Raw genomic sequence first — 16224 nt, 5'->3', positions numbered from 1 at the left:
TGCATATGTTTGTGTGTGTGTGTGCATGTTTGTGTGTGAGTGTGTGTGTGTGTGTGTGTCTCCGTCAGAAGAAAACTTTTTGGCAGATAAAGCTCACATGTTTAGATACCTCTATATGGTGAATATCAATATATCCTTTTCATAATACTGTTATTATTCCATCCTGGATTTTTCATTGTTTCATATAGTGGTGTAATTAGTGTATAGAAATGAAATCCATCATCCAAGTCATAACTGAGAGCAGTTAATTTTATTCCATATTGTCCCAACTCACAGAAGTGTTCATCAGGGTCTGATAATAACATTTCAAAATTGGATCAAACATAGCATTTGTACAGATTATTGCCAAAGCTATCTTCAGCAGTCATTCTCAATATTCCATAAATTTAACTCACTTGTGTTATATACACATAAAAAAAAAGTTTTGTATCACCTCGGTTTCAAGAGTTCTGGAACCTGTACAGAAAACTGGAATAGAGATCAACATAAACATCATTTACACCCTATTTATTGCTCATGAAAACAATTTATTGCATATTGTACTACCACACAGCAAGACCTTCAGAGGTGGTGGTCCAGATTTCTGTACACACCAGTACCTCTAATGCCCAGTAGCATGTCCTCTTGCACTGATGCATGCCTATATTCATTGTGGCATACTATCCACAAGTTCATCAAGGCACTGTTGGTCCAGATTGTCCCACTCCTCAATGGCAATTTGGCATAGATCCCTCAGAGTGGTTGGTGGGTCACGTCGTCCATAAAAAGCCCTTTTCAATCTATCCCAGGCATGTTTGATAGGATTTATGTCTGGAGAACACTCTAGTCGAGCGATGTCATTATCCTGAAGTAAGTCATTCACAAGATGTGCACGATGGGGACGCGAATTGTTGTCCATGAAGATGAATGCCTCACCAGTATGCTGCTGATATGTTTGTGCTATTGGTCAGAGGATGGCATTCATGTGCAGCCATCACAGCTCTTCCATGACCACCAGCCACGTACGTTGACTCCACATAATGCCTCCCCAAAACAGCAGTGAACCTCCACCTTGCTGCACTTGCCGGACAGTGAGTCCAAGGAGTTCAGCTTGACCAGGTTGCATCCAAACATGTCTCCGATGATTGTTGGTTGAAGGTATATGCAACACTCATCGGTGAAGAGAATGTGATGCCAATTCTGAGCAGTCCATTCGGCATATTGTTGGGCCCATCTCTACCATGCTGCATGGTGTCGTGGTTGCAAAGATGGACCTTGCCATGGATGACGGGAGTGAAGTTGCACATCATGCAGCTTATTGTGCACAGTTTGAGTCATAACGTGACGTCCTGTGGCTGCATGAAAAGCATTATTCAACATGGTGGTCTTGCTGTCAGGGTTCCTCTGAGCCATAATCCATAGGTAGTGATCATCCACTGCAGTAGTAACCCTTGGGCAGCCTGAGGGAGGCATGTCATCAACAGTTCCTGTCTCTCTGTAGCTCCTCCATCTCTGAACAATATCGCTTTGGTTCACTCTGAGGTGCCTGGACACTTCCTTTGTTGAGGGCCCTTCCTGGCACAAAGTAACAATGTGGATGCGATCAAACTGTGGTATTGACTGTCTAGGCATGGTTGAACTACAGACGACACGAGCCATGTACCTCCTTCCTGGTGGAATGACTGGAACTGATTGGCTGTTGTACCCCCTCTGCCTAACAGGCATTGTTCATGCATGGTTGTTTACATCTTTGGGTGTGTTTAGTGACATCTCTGAACAGTCAAAGGGACTGTGTCTGGGATAAAATACCCACAGCCAATGTCTATCTTCAGGGGTTCTGGGAACTGGGGTGATATAAAACTTGTTTTGATGTATGTAAATCTTGTAAATAACATTTCCATCCATAACCGACTTATACATAACTGTGATTCCTCTGTGGCTTTGTGCAATATGTTTCATGTAATGTAATTCCATATGTACGTATATGCCACTTTTCATGAAGCTTTTCACATGTGGTGCTCAACATCACTCTTCCGATGGCTGCAGCAAGAAGACAATAACTTGTACAATGTCAATGTCTTATTCTGTTTTTGGTATATAGTAATTACCTTGTAATCGTTGTCTAATCATTTTGGTTTGAACCTGCTATTAGAAATTCATTCCATCCTCTGGCTCCCTTGATGCTTTATGGCTCTGGGGACTTCGATCTACCACTGCCATTGCAATTTATCAGCTAAATTATGTCTCAATGTCATGCAAAAAATATATATTAATACAAGCTATGTTCTCTCAACATCAACTGCCAGTTTACTCTGAAATGTACAGAAGATACAACCAGATATCAGCACTGCTTGTTCCCATATGGTAGTTTTGTGTATGACTACCATGGTAAGGGCATATATATATCTGTTGAGTCAATTATTTCAAGTTGTCCTGATTTAGTGGTACTCCTGTATCTGTCAAGTGAACTAATTTATGAAAACTCTTGTCATATTATTGTCTTTTTTCTCTAAACTTAAATAGAATATTGCAGCTTTGTGGCAATTACCTGAAGGGGTCAATGAAAAATAATGCTAACCCTCATTTTAGTAAGGGTTGGTCTGATCACTTTATCTGCTGTGTTTTTGAATGCACCACATGCTAGTGACAAATAGTTCCGTATGAACTGCTACAAAATGCTGTCTGTTATATAAGCTTCTTTTTCTTAGGGTGTTTGTTCTTATCTTTGAGTTGGTTAAACATAGAACCCACAGTAACACAAAATGCAGTCTTTCTTCCATTGACCCCTTCAGTTGTTCACACAGACCAAGGAATTAATTTTTAAAAGTGGGGTTGTCTTGGTTAATTCATTGAATCATTTTAAATCATTTCAGGCTCTGCACCATGATGGTATTTGCAGAATATTGTGTATGTAATCATGTCTGAGTGAATGAATGATTAAGGACTAAAAATTAAAACATATTTAGAAAATATGATTCCATATTTTCTGTGTTTTCTAGTTTGGTTGGATGTAAGAAATACAGATACTGTTGATGAGCTGCTAAAAGGTGTTCCAGAGAGGAATCAAGATTACTTCAAACCCTACTGTGGTCTACCAGTAAGCACATATTTCAGTGCTCTGAAACTAAAGTGGATGATGGACCATGTTCCTCCAGTAAGAAAGGCTGTTGATGATAAGTCATGTATGTTTGGTACTGTGGACACTTGGCTTATATGGGTATGTTTGTAATTCATATGAATCAGATTAATTAATATTGCTGACAAAGTTTGTTTTTAAAGTATCAAGTTCAGAGTTTTTATGGGAATACATCTTTGTAGGAATATTTTAAGCTTTAGGTTCAACATACAGCACCTGTAGCCATATATTTTGAGTGTTGTTCTTGTTGTTGTTGTTACTGCAGTATTCAGTGCAAATCTATTCTATGCTGTGCAAGCCGCTTTGTCTCCAGATAACTACTGCAATTTACAACCTTCTGGATCTGGTTACTGTCTCCCTCTAAGGTTTTTAGCCCCCACACTTCCCTACAATACTAAATTTGCTATCCCTTGATATCTCAGAATGTGACCTATCAACTGATCCCATCTTCCAATCAGGTTGTGTCACAAATTTCTCCTCAATTCTTTTTAAAACTTCTCGGTTTTTATGTGATGTACCCATCTAATACTCAGCATTCTTCTGTAGCACCATATTCCAGAAGCTTCTATTCTCTTCTGGTCTACACTGTTTATTGTCCATGTTTCACTTCCACACATGGCTACACACCATACAAATACTTTCAGAAAAGACTTCCTAACACTTACATCTATACTCAATTTTAAGAAATTTCATTTCCTTGGAAACACTTTTCTTACCACTGCCAGTCTACATTTGGTCTTCTCCAATTATTTTTCTGCCCAAATGACAAAACTCATTTACTGCTTTAAGTATCTCATTTCATAATCTAATTTCCTCGGTACAAAGTCGATGTGGTTTACTGGAGATTGGGGGACCTGGCATGAGGTGAAGCTTGTGAACCGTGCCGTTGGTGACGACGGAAATGTTGCCGGCGGCGCGGGAGGCAGTTTGTTTACAATGTGTGGCGGGCGAGGCAGGCGAGGCATGGTCGTGTTGTTCGGAGCCACTCGGCGGATCCAACGGGAGCTGAGGCAGCAAAGTGACCCAGGAGTCAATGCGACAAGATGGCCGCTAGCCCAAAGCAGTGGCACCATGGTCGGGTGAGCTCGGTAGAGCTCGTGAGCCATTAGTGAGTCCATTGTCGAGGGTGTGGCCTGTGGCAGCATGGTTGCAGGTGAAACGCTTGGCACGAGTGCACTGTTTGTGTTGTCAGTGGCGGTTACATGGCGGCGCGCAGAAGCCAAAGTTGCATAGTTTGAGGTGCTGTCCGCAAGGGTCGGGGTAGGAGCCGTCAGTTCGGGAACATGTGACGCTCGGCGCAGATGGGCACTTGTGTCCGGCTGAGTGTCAAACGCTGCCATGTTAGGAGGGTGTGGCTCTGCGAAGCTGTCAGTACATGTTATGGCAGTCTTGATAGCACAGTTGTGAGGGGTAGCAGGAGGTAAACACACGGAGGCTCGATTGCTGAGACTGCAAGCAGATTCGGCGCACTTACTGACCTTGCTTTGTCCTTGCTGTAGTGTCTTTAATTCCTTTGCTGCATCCGAGAGCTGGAGCTGAGTTTTGTGGAGCCAGAGGGAGAACTCAAAGTTTTCCTTGCATGGCGAGCGAAGTTTTCAAGCTCGACAAGACACTTGTACATTGTTTCTTGTAACGTCATCAACAGAGACGAGCATGTACGGATGAGATGAGCCCGGACCAATGTGTCATGTGGGTTGGTCAACAGAGCACAGGGGAAGTGAGTCTTGAATGGGTGATGAAACATGGTGTTTGTGGTGTCACAAGAAGTCATTGCCTAGTATAGGTTCATCAATTTCATACACTAAAGAATTCCACTCGAGTTTGCAGTTTGCGGAGAGTGAGACAACGTGGGAGTTGAACCCGAGCATTGTAGTTTAGTTGAATTCACGGCCTGCAGTGAAGTATGATGTGGGCAGATGTTCGATGATGCTAAGGATGTAGGCAGCAGCAAAACATCGGCGCCTGTGTCCACTAGGAAAAGGTATTCCGACAAAATGTCTTTAATGTAAAGTTGTCTGCAATTATCCGGTCGTTCCCAGAGAGAATGGAGGACTGGGGGGGTGCCTGTCATCTTGTGCGCAGGAGGTGGCACCTGGACCTACCTGCGACTGGCGTTTGGGAAGTAGCAGGGTGGTCTGCAGTTCCGTGCCGCCTCAACAAACCGAGTGTGGAAGTAACAGTACGGGTAGTGCGGTTGCATTTCCTGTGGAACGTTCGTTGCCAGTGGCGGTGGCCAAGGTTCGGTGGCCACAGTAGGCTCGGTTGCAGGAGGGGGCGTGGCCATGGGCAGAGCCGGTGACGTCCCAGTAGCTTGTTTACTGCTTCCCAGAGCGAGCGGAACGGTCGGCACAGTGCAGCTCCAGCTGCGTCTGGCCACAGGATGATGAGCCTGTACCTGAGACTTGTCAAGTAGGCAGTGGCTGGTGAAATAGAACAGTGATGCATCGTGTAGCTTGTCAGCAATTGTCATTCTTTGCTCGACAGGTTCGGGAGACCTCTGAGCCAGAGCAAAGTGGATGTGAGGAGATAGTTTATCTGGCCAGATGGCGAGAAGAGCTGTGTCAGAGAGTAGATTGGCGCTGACCAGGGCATGTAGCCATCTCCAGAGCTGGGAAGGTTTGTCGTTGGCTAGTTGCTCGACGTGGAGCACTTGCCATACTGCTGCCTCAGTTGAGCGTGCAGGCTGACTTAGAACTGTCTTTTTGGCTAGAGTGTAGCAGGTAGATGAGTCCAGAGTGTCGACCAGGTCAGCAATCAAGTCCTCCTGGTCGTGCAGGTGGGTGATGAGGCACAGAAACCTGGTTGACTCGTCGAGTTTGTAATGGTCGAACACTTCGTCTACAATTTTGAACCAGGTTGTAGCTCTGTCGGGATTAAATGGCGGCAGCGTCGGTAAACGTTGTAGAATCTTCGGAAGAACAGGTTTAGTTGAGTTTGATGGGGCACTGCCTGAAACGAGCTGTTGTTGCTGTAGTATTCCAGGAGAGTGTGCCTCCAGGGATGTGGCAATGACAGCTGTTTGGGTGGCAGCGTGAAGGTGACACGTTGTGGTTGCACGCAATCCGTCATGACGCGGAAGGCCGACGCGGGTGAGATACTGTAATGTGTTGATTGAGGTTGCGGAAGCTCAACACGTTGTGGGTGTTTTTGGATTGACACGTCGCGGAGGACCGATGTGGATGAGGCACCGAGATGTGCCGAGAATGGTAGTGGAAGCTCGACTGGAGCCGGCGCAGGGCAACAGGTGAGAAAAAGTTCAAAGTTTGAGAACGCGTATTAGTCCGCGGAAAGCTTGAAATATGATCAGAGCTGGGGCGACCTGTGTTGCAGGGAGGCTGTGGAGGTGCGGGCTGTACAGAAGCACAGTGTGGGAAATGATGTCGAAAGTTGGACAGAATGTGTGAGTGTTCACTGTTCATAGTCACTCCACTGAAAACGGTGTGTGGATAAGGTGAATGTCGTGGCACAAAACACTGGGGCATAAAAGTGTGACAGAGGTGGAGGTCAGGCACAGATAACAAGTTATTGTTCCCGTTGCAGGCTGAGGTATTGAAATAGGAAGGCTGATGCCTGATCGAGGCAGGCGCCGTTGTGGCCGGATGCTGAGGAGGTTGACCTGTGAATGAAGCAGTTCCGGCCACATGGCAGGTATCCGCGTGGTACTGCACAGATTGCGGCATGGTAAATCATTGTCCTGGCGGTGGTAGATTGTCCAACAAAGCATTTGCAGAAATCGGCATTGATCCCGCACTGCACGAAGAACCATAAGAGGTAACTGCAGAGTCAATGAGGGAGGGCACACATGGTGGGAACAAAGGCATTTGATAGCTGGAGTCATGCACACTCCTAACCTCACTTATTGTTGCAGATCTAATATGTCCAGCGAAATCGGCATAATCGTCGAGTGAGAGGCATCATGTTGCAGTCCTGGTGGGTGTCATTGTTTGAATGCTGTGTTGATGTAGTACGCGTGAAAATAACTGATGCGGAGGTCGTGGACACAGTAAAATGGCGAAAACGGAAGACGTTACAATTCGGGGTCACCTGGTGAGGGTGGAGTTCGGGTTAGTTACACCAAACAACAACTCATTTAGCAGTAGTTCATTTATTCACCCAAACACAAGCAAGGCTCACAGAGAACTGGACATGGCCAAAGATAATCTTAGCTTAGTTCAAAGATGTATGCATCGATGTTGGTGTCGATTTCATCGGTGCCACAAAAGTAATAGATTTTACTATGTATCCCTTAACAAATTGTGTAAACAAATGCATATTGAAGGCTATTTTCCTGATGAGCTAGAAGTGTCTAGGGTAGTTCTAATACATAAAAAAGGAGATACTGACTCATCTTCAAGTTACAGGCCAATTTCTATAGTCCCAGCTTTTTCTAAAGTATTGGAATGTGTAATTTACCAACACTTATAAGTTTACTTTGAAAATCTAGGAATAATTAGTGAATCATAACATTCTTTTTTAAAATTTGGCAACGTTTGATGCTCTAGACTCTGTAGTCAAATACATACATCAAGTGTTTGAAGATGAATGTTTTTCTCAAGCCACTTTTTGTGATCTAAGTAAAGCTTTTGACTGTGTAGGGCACACACCACTTCTGGAAAAAGTTGAATTCTATGGAATTGAAGGTAACAGCCTTAAACTATTAAAATTGAATCTACAGAACCGTAAAAATAGCATCTGCAATGAACCATACAAATGTTGGCTTGGTTTCTCCTTTCATGTGGTATGACAGGCCCCAATTGAACAGCTCTGTCAGGAGGGTCAATATGGAGCTAGATCAGCTGCTTCGGGCGGCTACTTTGTCAGGCATAGTTTTGGTTCCTGTTGATGGTATTGGTAGGTGGGACTTCACATGACATGGCCTGCATCTCAATAGGAAAGGGAAAGGGGTAAACTGGCTGGGATGATAGCAAAATCTTTAGGGGGGGGGGGCACTGAAACTCATGGGAGTACATTTTTAGGCTAAGATCCTACATTGATTGAAATTAAGCTTAATGAGTAGTTCAGACACACAGGTACTGGAGATGTGAAAATATGACGAGATTCTCATAACAGTACAGTGAAAAATAATGTTAGTATGTCACAAGATTGACTTAAAAGCACAGTGAAAAATAATGTTAATATATTGCATCAGAATATCAGGGGATTAAAAAATAAAGTAGATGAGCTTCTTGTTTGTTTAAAAGATTCTGAAACTGGTGGTGGAATAGATGTACTACGCCTGTCTGGACATCATATAGTCGCAGGTATGGAAATGGTAAATGTAGGTGGATATAAGCTTTCAGCACATGTAAGTAGAGACACTATGGAGAGAGGAGGAGTTGCCATATATGTTAAAATCAGTCATAGTGTGAAAAATTTGGAAACTAAAAAGTTTTGCATAGAGCAACATACAGAAGCATGTGCATGTGAGCTTAAACTAAATAATGGCACTTTTATAATTGTAGCTGTGTATAGGTCCCCATTGGAAAATGTCCAGCTATTTTTGAAAAACTTGGATTCTTTGTTCTGCTCCTATCAGACAAAGGAAAGCAAATTATTGTTTGTGGGGTTTCCAACATAGATTTTCTGAAAGAGTCCGATAGAAAGCTTGAACTTGACTTGGTTCTTTCAATTTGACATCAGTTATTGATTTTCCTACTCAGGTGGTACAAGAAAGCAGCACACTGATAGATAACATTTTCATAGACCAAGATAAATTTAATCAAATAAAAACTTTCCCTGTTATGAATGGTCTGTCTGATCATGATGCACTGCTAGTTACAGTATATGATATAGCTCCATACAGTAATGCAAAACAGTCCTCCAAAATAGTGCACTCCATTAACGATTTAACAATTCAAAATTTTAGGAAAAGCTTGCAGTCTCCCATAAGCCCAACCCCCCGTCCAAGTCGTGGGAGATGGGCAACGGCACAAAGTAGGGGATTGCCTTTAGGGGCGATGTACAGCGGGGACTTCGTGTGCCCCAGGACCGCTACGGTAGCTGAGAAGGCCCTATGGGAACCCTGAAACGTGACGGCTAACGGGGCTCTGGTGAAGCTGCGATAGGCCTAGCAAGCCAGTAGTGGATAAATCAACTGCTTTCAAAAAGGGAACATGCCTCGGATCACGGAACGGATTTAAAGGAAACCGACCAAGCAATGGAAAAGGATTACGAGATGGTTTACGGCTGGGCACCTTAAACGTAAGGACTCTAACTGGGAAGTTAGAAGAAATTGTAGAAATGATGGAAAGGAGGAAATTGGACATCTTGGGACTTGCTGAGACTAGGTGGAGAGGAGTTGGTGAAAAACCACTAAGTAAAGGATGTAAACTGTACTGGATAGGGAATGAGAGGGGAAGAAATGGAGTGGCAATAGTGGTCAGAGAGGGTCTGCAGGAGGAGGTGGAAGGTATCAATGATCGAATGATAAAAGCCAGAGTACGGGTGAAAGGAAAAAGCATTGAAATCATCCAAGCATATGCCCCACAGGTGGGGTGTACAAAAAAGGAGAAGGAGGAATTTGAAGATGACATGCAAAAGCAGCTAAATGGAGGAAATCAGATTATAATAGGGGACCTCAATGCACATGTTGGCACAGACAGGAAAGGATTCGAGGAGATAATGGGACCAGAGGGCTGGGGGAACCGAAATAGAGAAGGAAAATTGTTGCTGGAATTCTGCAAGAGGAATGGGCTGGCGATCGCAAATTCGTGGTACAAGAAGAGGAGTAGTCACAAAATAACTTGGTACAGTGGGGACTGGTCCCAAACTTCAGTAGTAGACTATGTACTAGTGGATAGGCAGATGATGAGCAGCCTCACAGATGTTAAGGTCATACCATCTGAGGCCTTAGACAGCGACCATCGGCTGTTGGTAGCCACCCTGAGAGAGAAAAAAGATAGGAGGGCAACAGATATACAGGAGAAAAGGTTGAAGACATGGATGCTGAAAGGGGATGAACGGAGGACTCAGTACCAGACACTGATCAGGAAGAAGCTGCCAAAGGAAGATCAGAGAACAGTGGAAGAAGAATGGGGCGATTTTAAGAGGGCTCTAGTTGAGGCAGCTGAGACTGTGTGCGGAAGAACTAGCACAAAGAGGAGAAGTAGGGAAACCCCATGGTGGAACAACATATGTAAAGAGGCAGTACTTCGAAAGGACAAAGCCTTCAGAGAATGGTTCCAGACCCGAACAGAGGAAGCTAGGGTAAAATATAAGGAAAGCAAGAAAGCGGCACAGACCATAGTAAGGGCGGAGAAGAAGAAGTGGATGGAAAAATGGACAAGAATGTTAGAAGAGGACAGTGAAGGGAACAAAAAAGTACTTTACACCATGGTAAGAAATAAGAGGAACGACAGAAGCGAGTGCCTGAGGATCATGGATAATAATGGAAGAGTTGTGGAGGAAATGCATGAGCTCAAAAAGATTTGGAAGGAGTACTTTGAAGATCTGTTGAATGCTGCCAAGCAGGTAACTAACAGCGATGGAGAGCCTAAGGCAGCAGACGATTATAATAGTGGGGAAATTGATGATCTAACTTGGAATGAAGTGGAAGAAGCCATAAAGAGGATGAAAGGGGGCAAGGCACCAGGTTGGGACGAAGTAACAGTGGATATGATACGAGCAGCAGGAGAAGTAGGAACCCAGAGGCTATACAGAGTGCTGAGGGTGGTGTGGAAGGAGAACAGAATTCCTGAGGATTGGAAGAAAGGAATTATAGTCCCGATCTTCAAGAAAGGGGATAAAAGGAGATGTGAGAATTACAGAGGAATCACCCTGCTCTGCCACTGTGGAAAAATCTATGAAAAGATGCTGGAGAAGAGAATAAGAAGCAGTATTGAAAGTAGACTGCAAGAGGAGCAGTACGGTTTCAGACCGGGAAGATCAACAACGGACCTCATATTTGCGGTAAGGCAACTGCAGGAAAGGCACTATGAGTACGGGAAGGACTTAATCATGGCCTTTTTGGATATTGAGAAGGCGTATGACAGTATCTGTAGGGACAAGCTCTGGGATGTGCTGAACGCAAAAGGGATAGATGAAGAGATTACACGAAAAGTCAGAAAAATGTATGAGGGAAGTGAGAGTTGTGTGAAAGTGGGGAGGGAACGTACTGCATGGTTCAAGCTGGAAAATGGGCTGCGACAGGGAAGTGCACTTTCGCCTTTATTGTTTATTATTGTTATGGATGAAATCCTACAGCAAGTATCAGATGCAATTGGAGATCATAAAATGAAAGCAGTGCTTTTTGCCTATGACCTGATGTTATGGGGAAATTGCGTGAAGGAGGTGCAAGAGCAGTTAGATGCATGGGAGGCAACGGCAGCACAATATGGAATGCATTTCTCTGCAAAGAAAAGTGAAATAATCGTCACAACAAGGAAGAAGAATAGGCCAAATGTGGATATAACTTGTGGAGGGGAAAAACTACAAGTGGTAGAGAACTTCAAGTACCTGGGAAGTGTGATTGAAAGTAAGGGGGGAAACGCAATGGAAATAAATGAAAGGTGCAGAAAAGCAGGGCAGTTCTACAAATGCATTAGGGGGCTTATTTGGAGCAAGGAGGTGCCACAGAAATCCAAGGGAATTATATACCGAACCTACTTTGTCCCCATATTGACATATGGAAGTGAGACATGGGTAATGCACAAAAGCGACAAAAGTAGAATACAGGCTAGTGAAATGAAGTTCCAGAGGAGCAGGTTGGGTGTAACAAGACGAGACAGATTGCGAAATTTGTATGTGAGGGAAAGACTAAAGGAGGAACCAGTACAGGACAGGATAGAAAAATCAAGACTGCAGTGGTATGGACACATGAAGAGAATGGATGAGGGAAGAATTCCAAAGAGGATGTTTGATCTGCAACTGGAGGGGAAGAGGCCCAGAGGAAGACCAAGAGATAGATGGGTGAAGGGAGTGAAGGAATGTGTGATGAGAAGAGGAGAGAACTGGACGAAGGTGGAAGAGGGGGAATGGTGGAAAGACAGAACACGATGGAGAGGCTTGTGTTCCCGACAGACCCAGCCAGTGGCTGGAAACTGTCCAAGATGATGATGATGAGGAAAAGCTTGCAACAGTTAGACTGGGATGAGGTATACAGGGAACATGATGCCAATTTAAAATTTAACCTATTTCATGACACCTTTGTGAGTATGTTTGAAAACAGTTTCCTCTAAGAAAACAGTGAAATATAATTGTAGGAAACCATGTAAAAAGCCATGGCTTACTAAAGGGATAAAAAATCTTGTAAACAGACAAGGGAAATGTATCTTATAGCTAGGAGGAGTAATGATCCTGGAACAGTGAAACATTATAAAAACTACTGCACTGTATTCAGAAAAGTTATTAAAAAGCCCAGAAGTATGTCCATTATGTCTGAGATTAGCACATCTGATAATAAAATTAAAAGAATTTGGAATATTGTGAAAAGGGAAACAGGGCAACCGAGAGCATAGGAAGACTGTATTTCTATCAAACACAATGAACAGTTTGTTAACAATAAGTCAGAAGTAGAAAACATTTTTAATAATAACTTTTTAAGTGTTGTAGAGAAAATAGGATCCAGATATTCATTAGAAAATGCAAGGACGTACGTGGAAGCGGCAGTACCTATGCAATTTGATAGAATTGAAATTCAACCCACCTCTTCTACTGATATTAGGAAAATAATAAATTCACTCAAAAGTAAATGCTCACATGGAATTGATGGCATTTCCAATAGAGTACTAAAATCTTGTTCCCAAGAAATAAGTAGGATTCTTAGCCACGTATGTAGCAGCTCACTGAAACAGGGCATTTTTTCAGACAGACTGAAGTATGCTATTGTTAAACCATTGCATAAAAAAGGGAATGGATCTGATGCTAACAACTACTGCCCAATCTCATTTCTGACAGCTTTATCCAAAGTTCTTGAAAAAGTAATGTATTCAAGAGTAGCATCACATATTTGTAAAAATGAAGTACTAACAAAATGTCAATTTAGTTTTCAGAATGGCTTTTCAACAGAAAATGCTGTATATGCTTTCACTGATAAAACATTAAATGCATTGAATAACTGAACATCACCCATTGGGATATTTTATGATCTCTCAAAGGCTTTTGCTTGTGTGAATCATGAAATTCTTCTAGATAAGCTTAAGTATTGTGGTATGAGTGGGACAGTGCACAAATGGTTTAATTCATATTTAACTGAAGAATGCAGAAGGTTGAAAATAACAGTACAGATAGTCTTCAAAAACCAGCAGTGTCCTGTAACTGGGGTGGTATCAAGAATGGTGTCCCACAGGGTTCAGTCTTGGGGTCCCTTATTGTTCTTAATATACAGGGTGATTCAAAAAGAATACCACAACTTTAAAAATGTGTATTTAATGAAAGAAACATAATATAACCTTCTGTTATACATCATTACAAAGAGTATTTAAAAAGGTTTTTTTTCACTCAAAAACAAGTTCAGAGATGTTCAATATGGCCCCCTCCAGACACTCGAGCAATATCAACCCGATACTCCAACTCGTTCCACACTCTCTGTAGCATATCAGGCGTAACAGTTTGGATAGCTGCTGTTATTTCTCGTTTCAAATCATCAATGGTGGCTGGGAGAGGTGGCCGAAACACCATATCCTGAACATACCCCCATAAGAAAAAATCGCAGGGGGTAAGATCAGGGCTTCTTGGAGGCTTTCATCACTCGTTCTCGGCCGTCCAGAACTTTTCCCTTTGCACAAACACCCATTCTCTGTAAACTGTTTATACCAACGTTTAATACACCACCTATCAGGAGGTTTAACACCATACTTCGTTCGAAATGCACGCTGAACAACTGTCGTCGATTCACTTCTGCCGTACTCAATAACATAAAAAGCTTTCTGTTGAGCGGTCGCCATCTTAGCATCAACTGACGCTGACGCCTAGTCAACAGCGCCTCAAGCGAACAAATGTACAACTAAATGAAACTTTATTGCTGCCTTAATTCGCCGACAGATAGTGCTTAGCTCAGCCTTTTGTCGTTGCAGAGTTTTAAATTCCTAAAGTTGTGGTATTCTTTTTGAATCACCCTGTATATTAACGACTGGCCACTCTATATTCATGAAGATGCAAAGTTAGTTCTTTTTGCTGATGATACAATTGTAGTAATCACGCCCAAGAAGCAAGAATCAGCTGAGGAAATTACAAATAATGTCTTTCAGAAAATTAATAAGTGGTTCTCTGCAAATGGACTCTCACTAAATTTTGAGAAAACACAGTTTATACAATTCTGTACAGTAAATGGCATAACACCATTGATAAGTATAGACTATGAATGGAAGTCTTTTGCTAAGGCGGAACACTCAAAATTACTGGGTGTGTGCTTTGATGAGAAATTAAATTGGAAGAAACACATCGATGAGCTGCTGAAACGGTTAGGTTCAGTTACTTATCCTATTAGGGTTCTTGCAAATTTTGGTGATAAACATATCAGTGAATTAGCCTAGTATGCCTATTTTCATTCACTGCTTTCATATGGCATCATATTCTGGGGAAATTCGCCATTAAGAGAGAAAGTATTCATTGCACAAAAGTGTGTAAACAGAATAATATCTGGAGCTCATCCAAGATCACCTTGTAGACATTTATTTACGGAACTTGAAATATTCACAGTACTTTCACAATACATATATTTGCTTATGAAATTTGTCATTAAAACCCATTCCAGTTCACAAATAACAGCAAAGTGCATAGCTACAACACAAGAAGAAAGGATGATATTCACTATTCTGGATTAAATCCCTTTTTGGCTCAGAAAGGGCTTAATTATGCTGCCACAAAAATCTTTGGTCATTTGACAAATATTATTAAGAGTCTGACAGATAGCCAACCAACATTTAAAAGAAAATTAAAATAATTTCTGAATGACAACTCCTTCTACTCAATAGATGAATTCTTAGATATGAAGTAGTAAATGTAAAATTAATTAATTAATTAATTAATTATCTTGTGTAAATAAAAATTTTGCTAAAGTGACACATTCCACATCATTATGAAATGTCATATTCATTATCTATGGAACAAAGATTAATGTATGTATGTATATAAGGAAATCAGATGATCTTAGTTATGTTAAGTTTTTGGGGTATATTTAGACAATAAATTATCTTCGGCCCAACATGTACAATATATTAGTGGTAAGCTGTCAAGAGAAATTTATCTGTTACTGTGACTTATGGCTTGTATACCCGAAAAGTATGTTAGAACATCCTATTTTTCTTTCTTCCAAAGCATACTGACATATGCTATTATTTTATGGGGAAACTCTAGTTGTGTGCCTGATGTCTTAATACTGCAGAAAAAACTGCTAGGGTAATTACTGGTTCTCCTTATAAGGCACACTGTAAACCATTGTTTTGTGAACCTAATATTGTGACTGTAATAAACTTATACATATAGTATGTTTTAATTAACACAAAAAGAAGTTACCAGAAGCAAAATGCAGATAAAATGTACATTGTTACAATACAAGAGGAAACAGATGCATTTATACCTCTTGCCACAGACTGTCAAAATCCCCGAACAGTTACAAACTCGTGGGGCACAGATAATTTAATAAGATTCCACAACCTGTACAAGAATTACCCATACAAGCATTTAAACAAATACTGGTTGGCTGGTTGCCCACCCATTCTATGACATAAATGAAAATTTCAATTGTGACACTAATAAAAACCCTGTTGTTTCTTTTAAATAATCAGTTACATGGTATAATATGTCTGACAATGTCTATTGCTCTAATGGCTGAATGACAATAAAATTATTATTATTATTATTATTACTTCCATATCTATAATTTGCTTTCAAGTTTGTCTGCCTTGTATAAACACTGCATACAACTTCCATCTTCCGTCTCTCCCTTCTTCAGTTTTAATCTACAGTTCATGGAAAGTCTTAAAGAAACCTTTTGGTGTCTCCAGGTCTCTTCCACATATACAAACTTCTTTCATGATCCTTAAACCAAGTGTTAGTGATGATCAAATAATGCTCTGTGCAAAATTCAACCAGTTTGTTTCCTCTTTCATTCCTTTCCTCCAGTCCATATTCAGCTACAGTTTTTCCTACTCTGCCTTTTCCTACTGTTG

General features: G+C 41.8%; 1 protein-coding gene across 1 annotated transcript in view; it reads left to right on the top strand.

Annotated features, from left to right (window-relative positions):
* The window catches only part of LOC124775762 (glycerol kinase-like), a 277797-nt gene that overhangs the window by 72394 nt on the left and 189179 nt on the right, over positions 1 to 16224 (top strand). Inside the window, exon 4 of the mRNA XM_047250592.1 lies at positions 2979 to 3196. Within this exon, the coding sequence (XP_047106548.1) occupies positions 2979 to 3196 (218 nt within the window). The remainder of the gene's footprint in view (positions 1 to 2978; positions 3197 to 16224) is intronic.

This window comes from Schistocerca piceifrons, chromosome 2 (assembly GCF_021461385.2).
Source record: "Schistocerca piceifrons isolate TAMUIC-IGC-003096 chromosome 2, iqSchPice1.1, whole genome shotgun sequence".
NCBI classification, from domain to species: domain Eukaryota; kingdom Metazoa; phylum Arthropoda; class Insecta; order Orthoptera; family Acrididae; genus Schistocerca; species Schistocerca piceifrons.
This window is presented reverse-complemented; position numbering and strand designations above follow the sequence as displayed.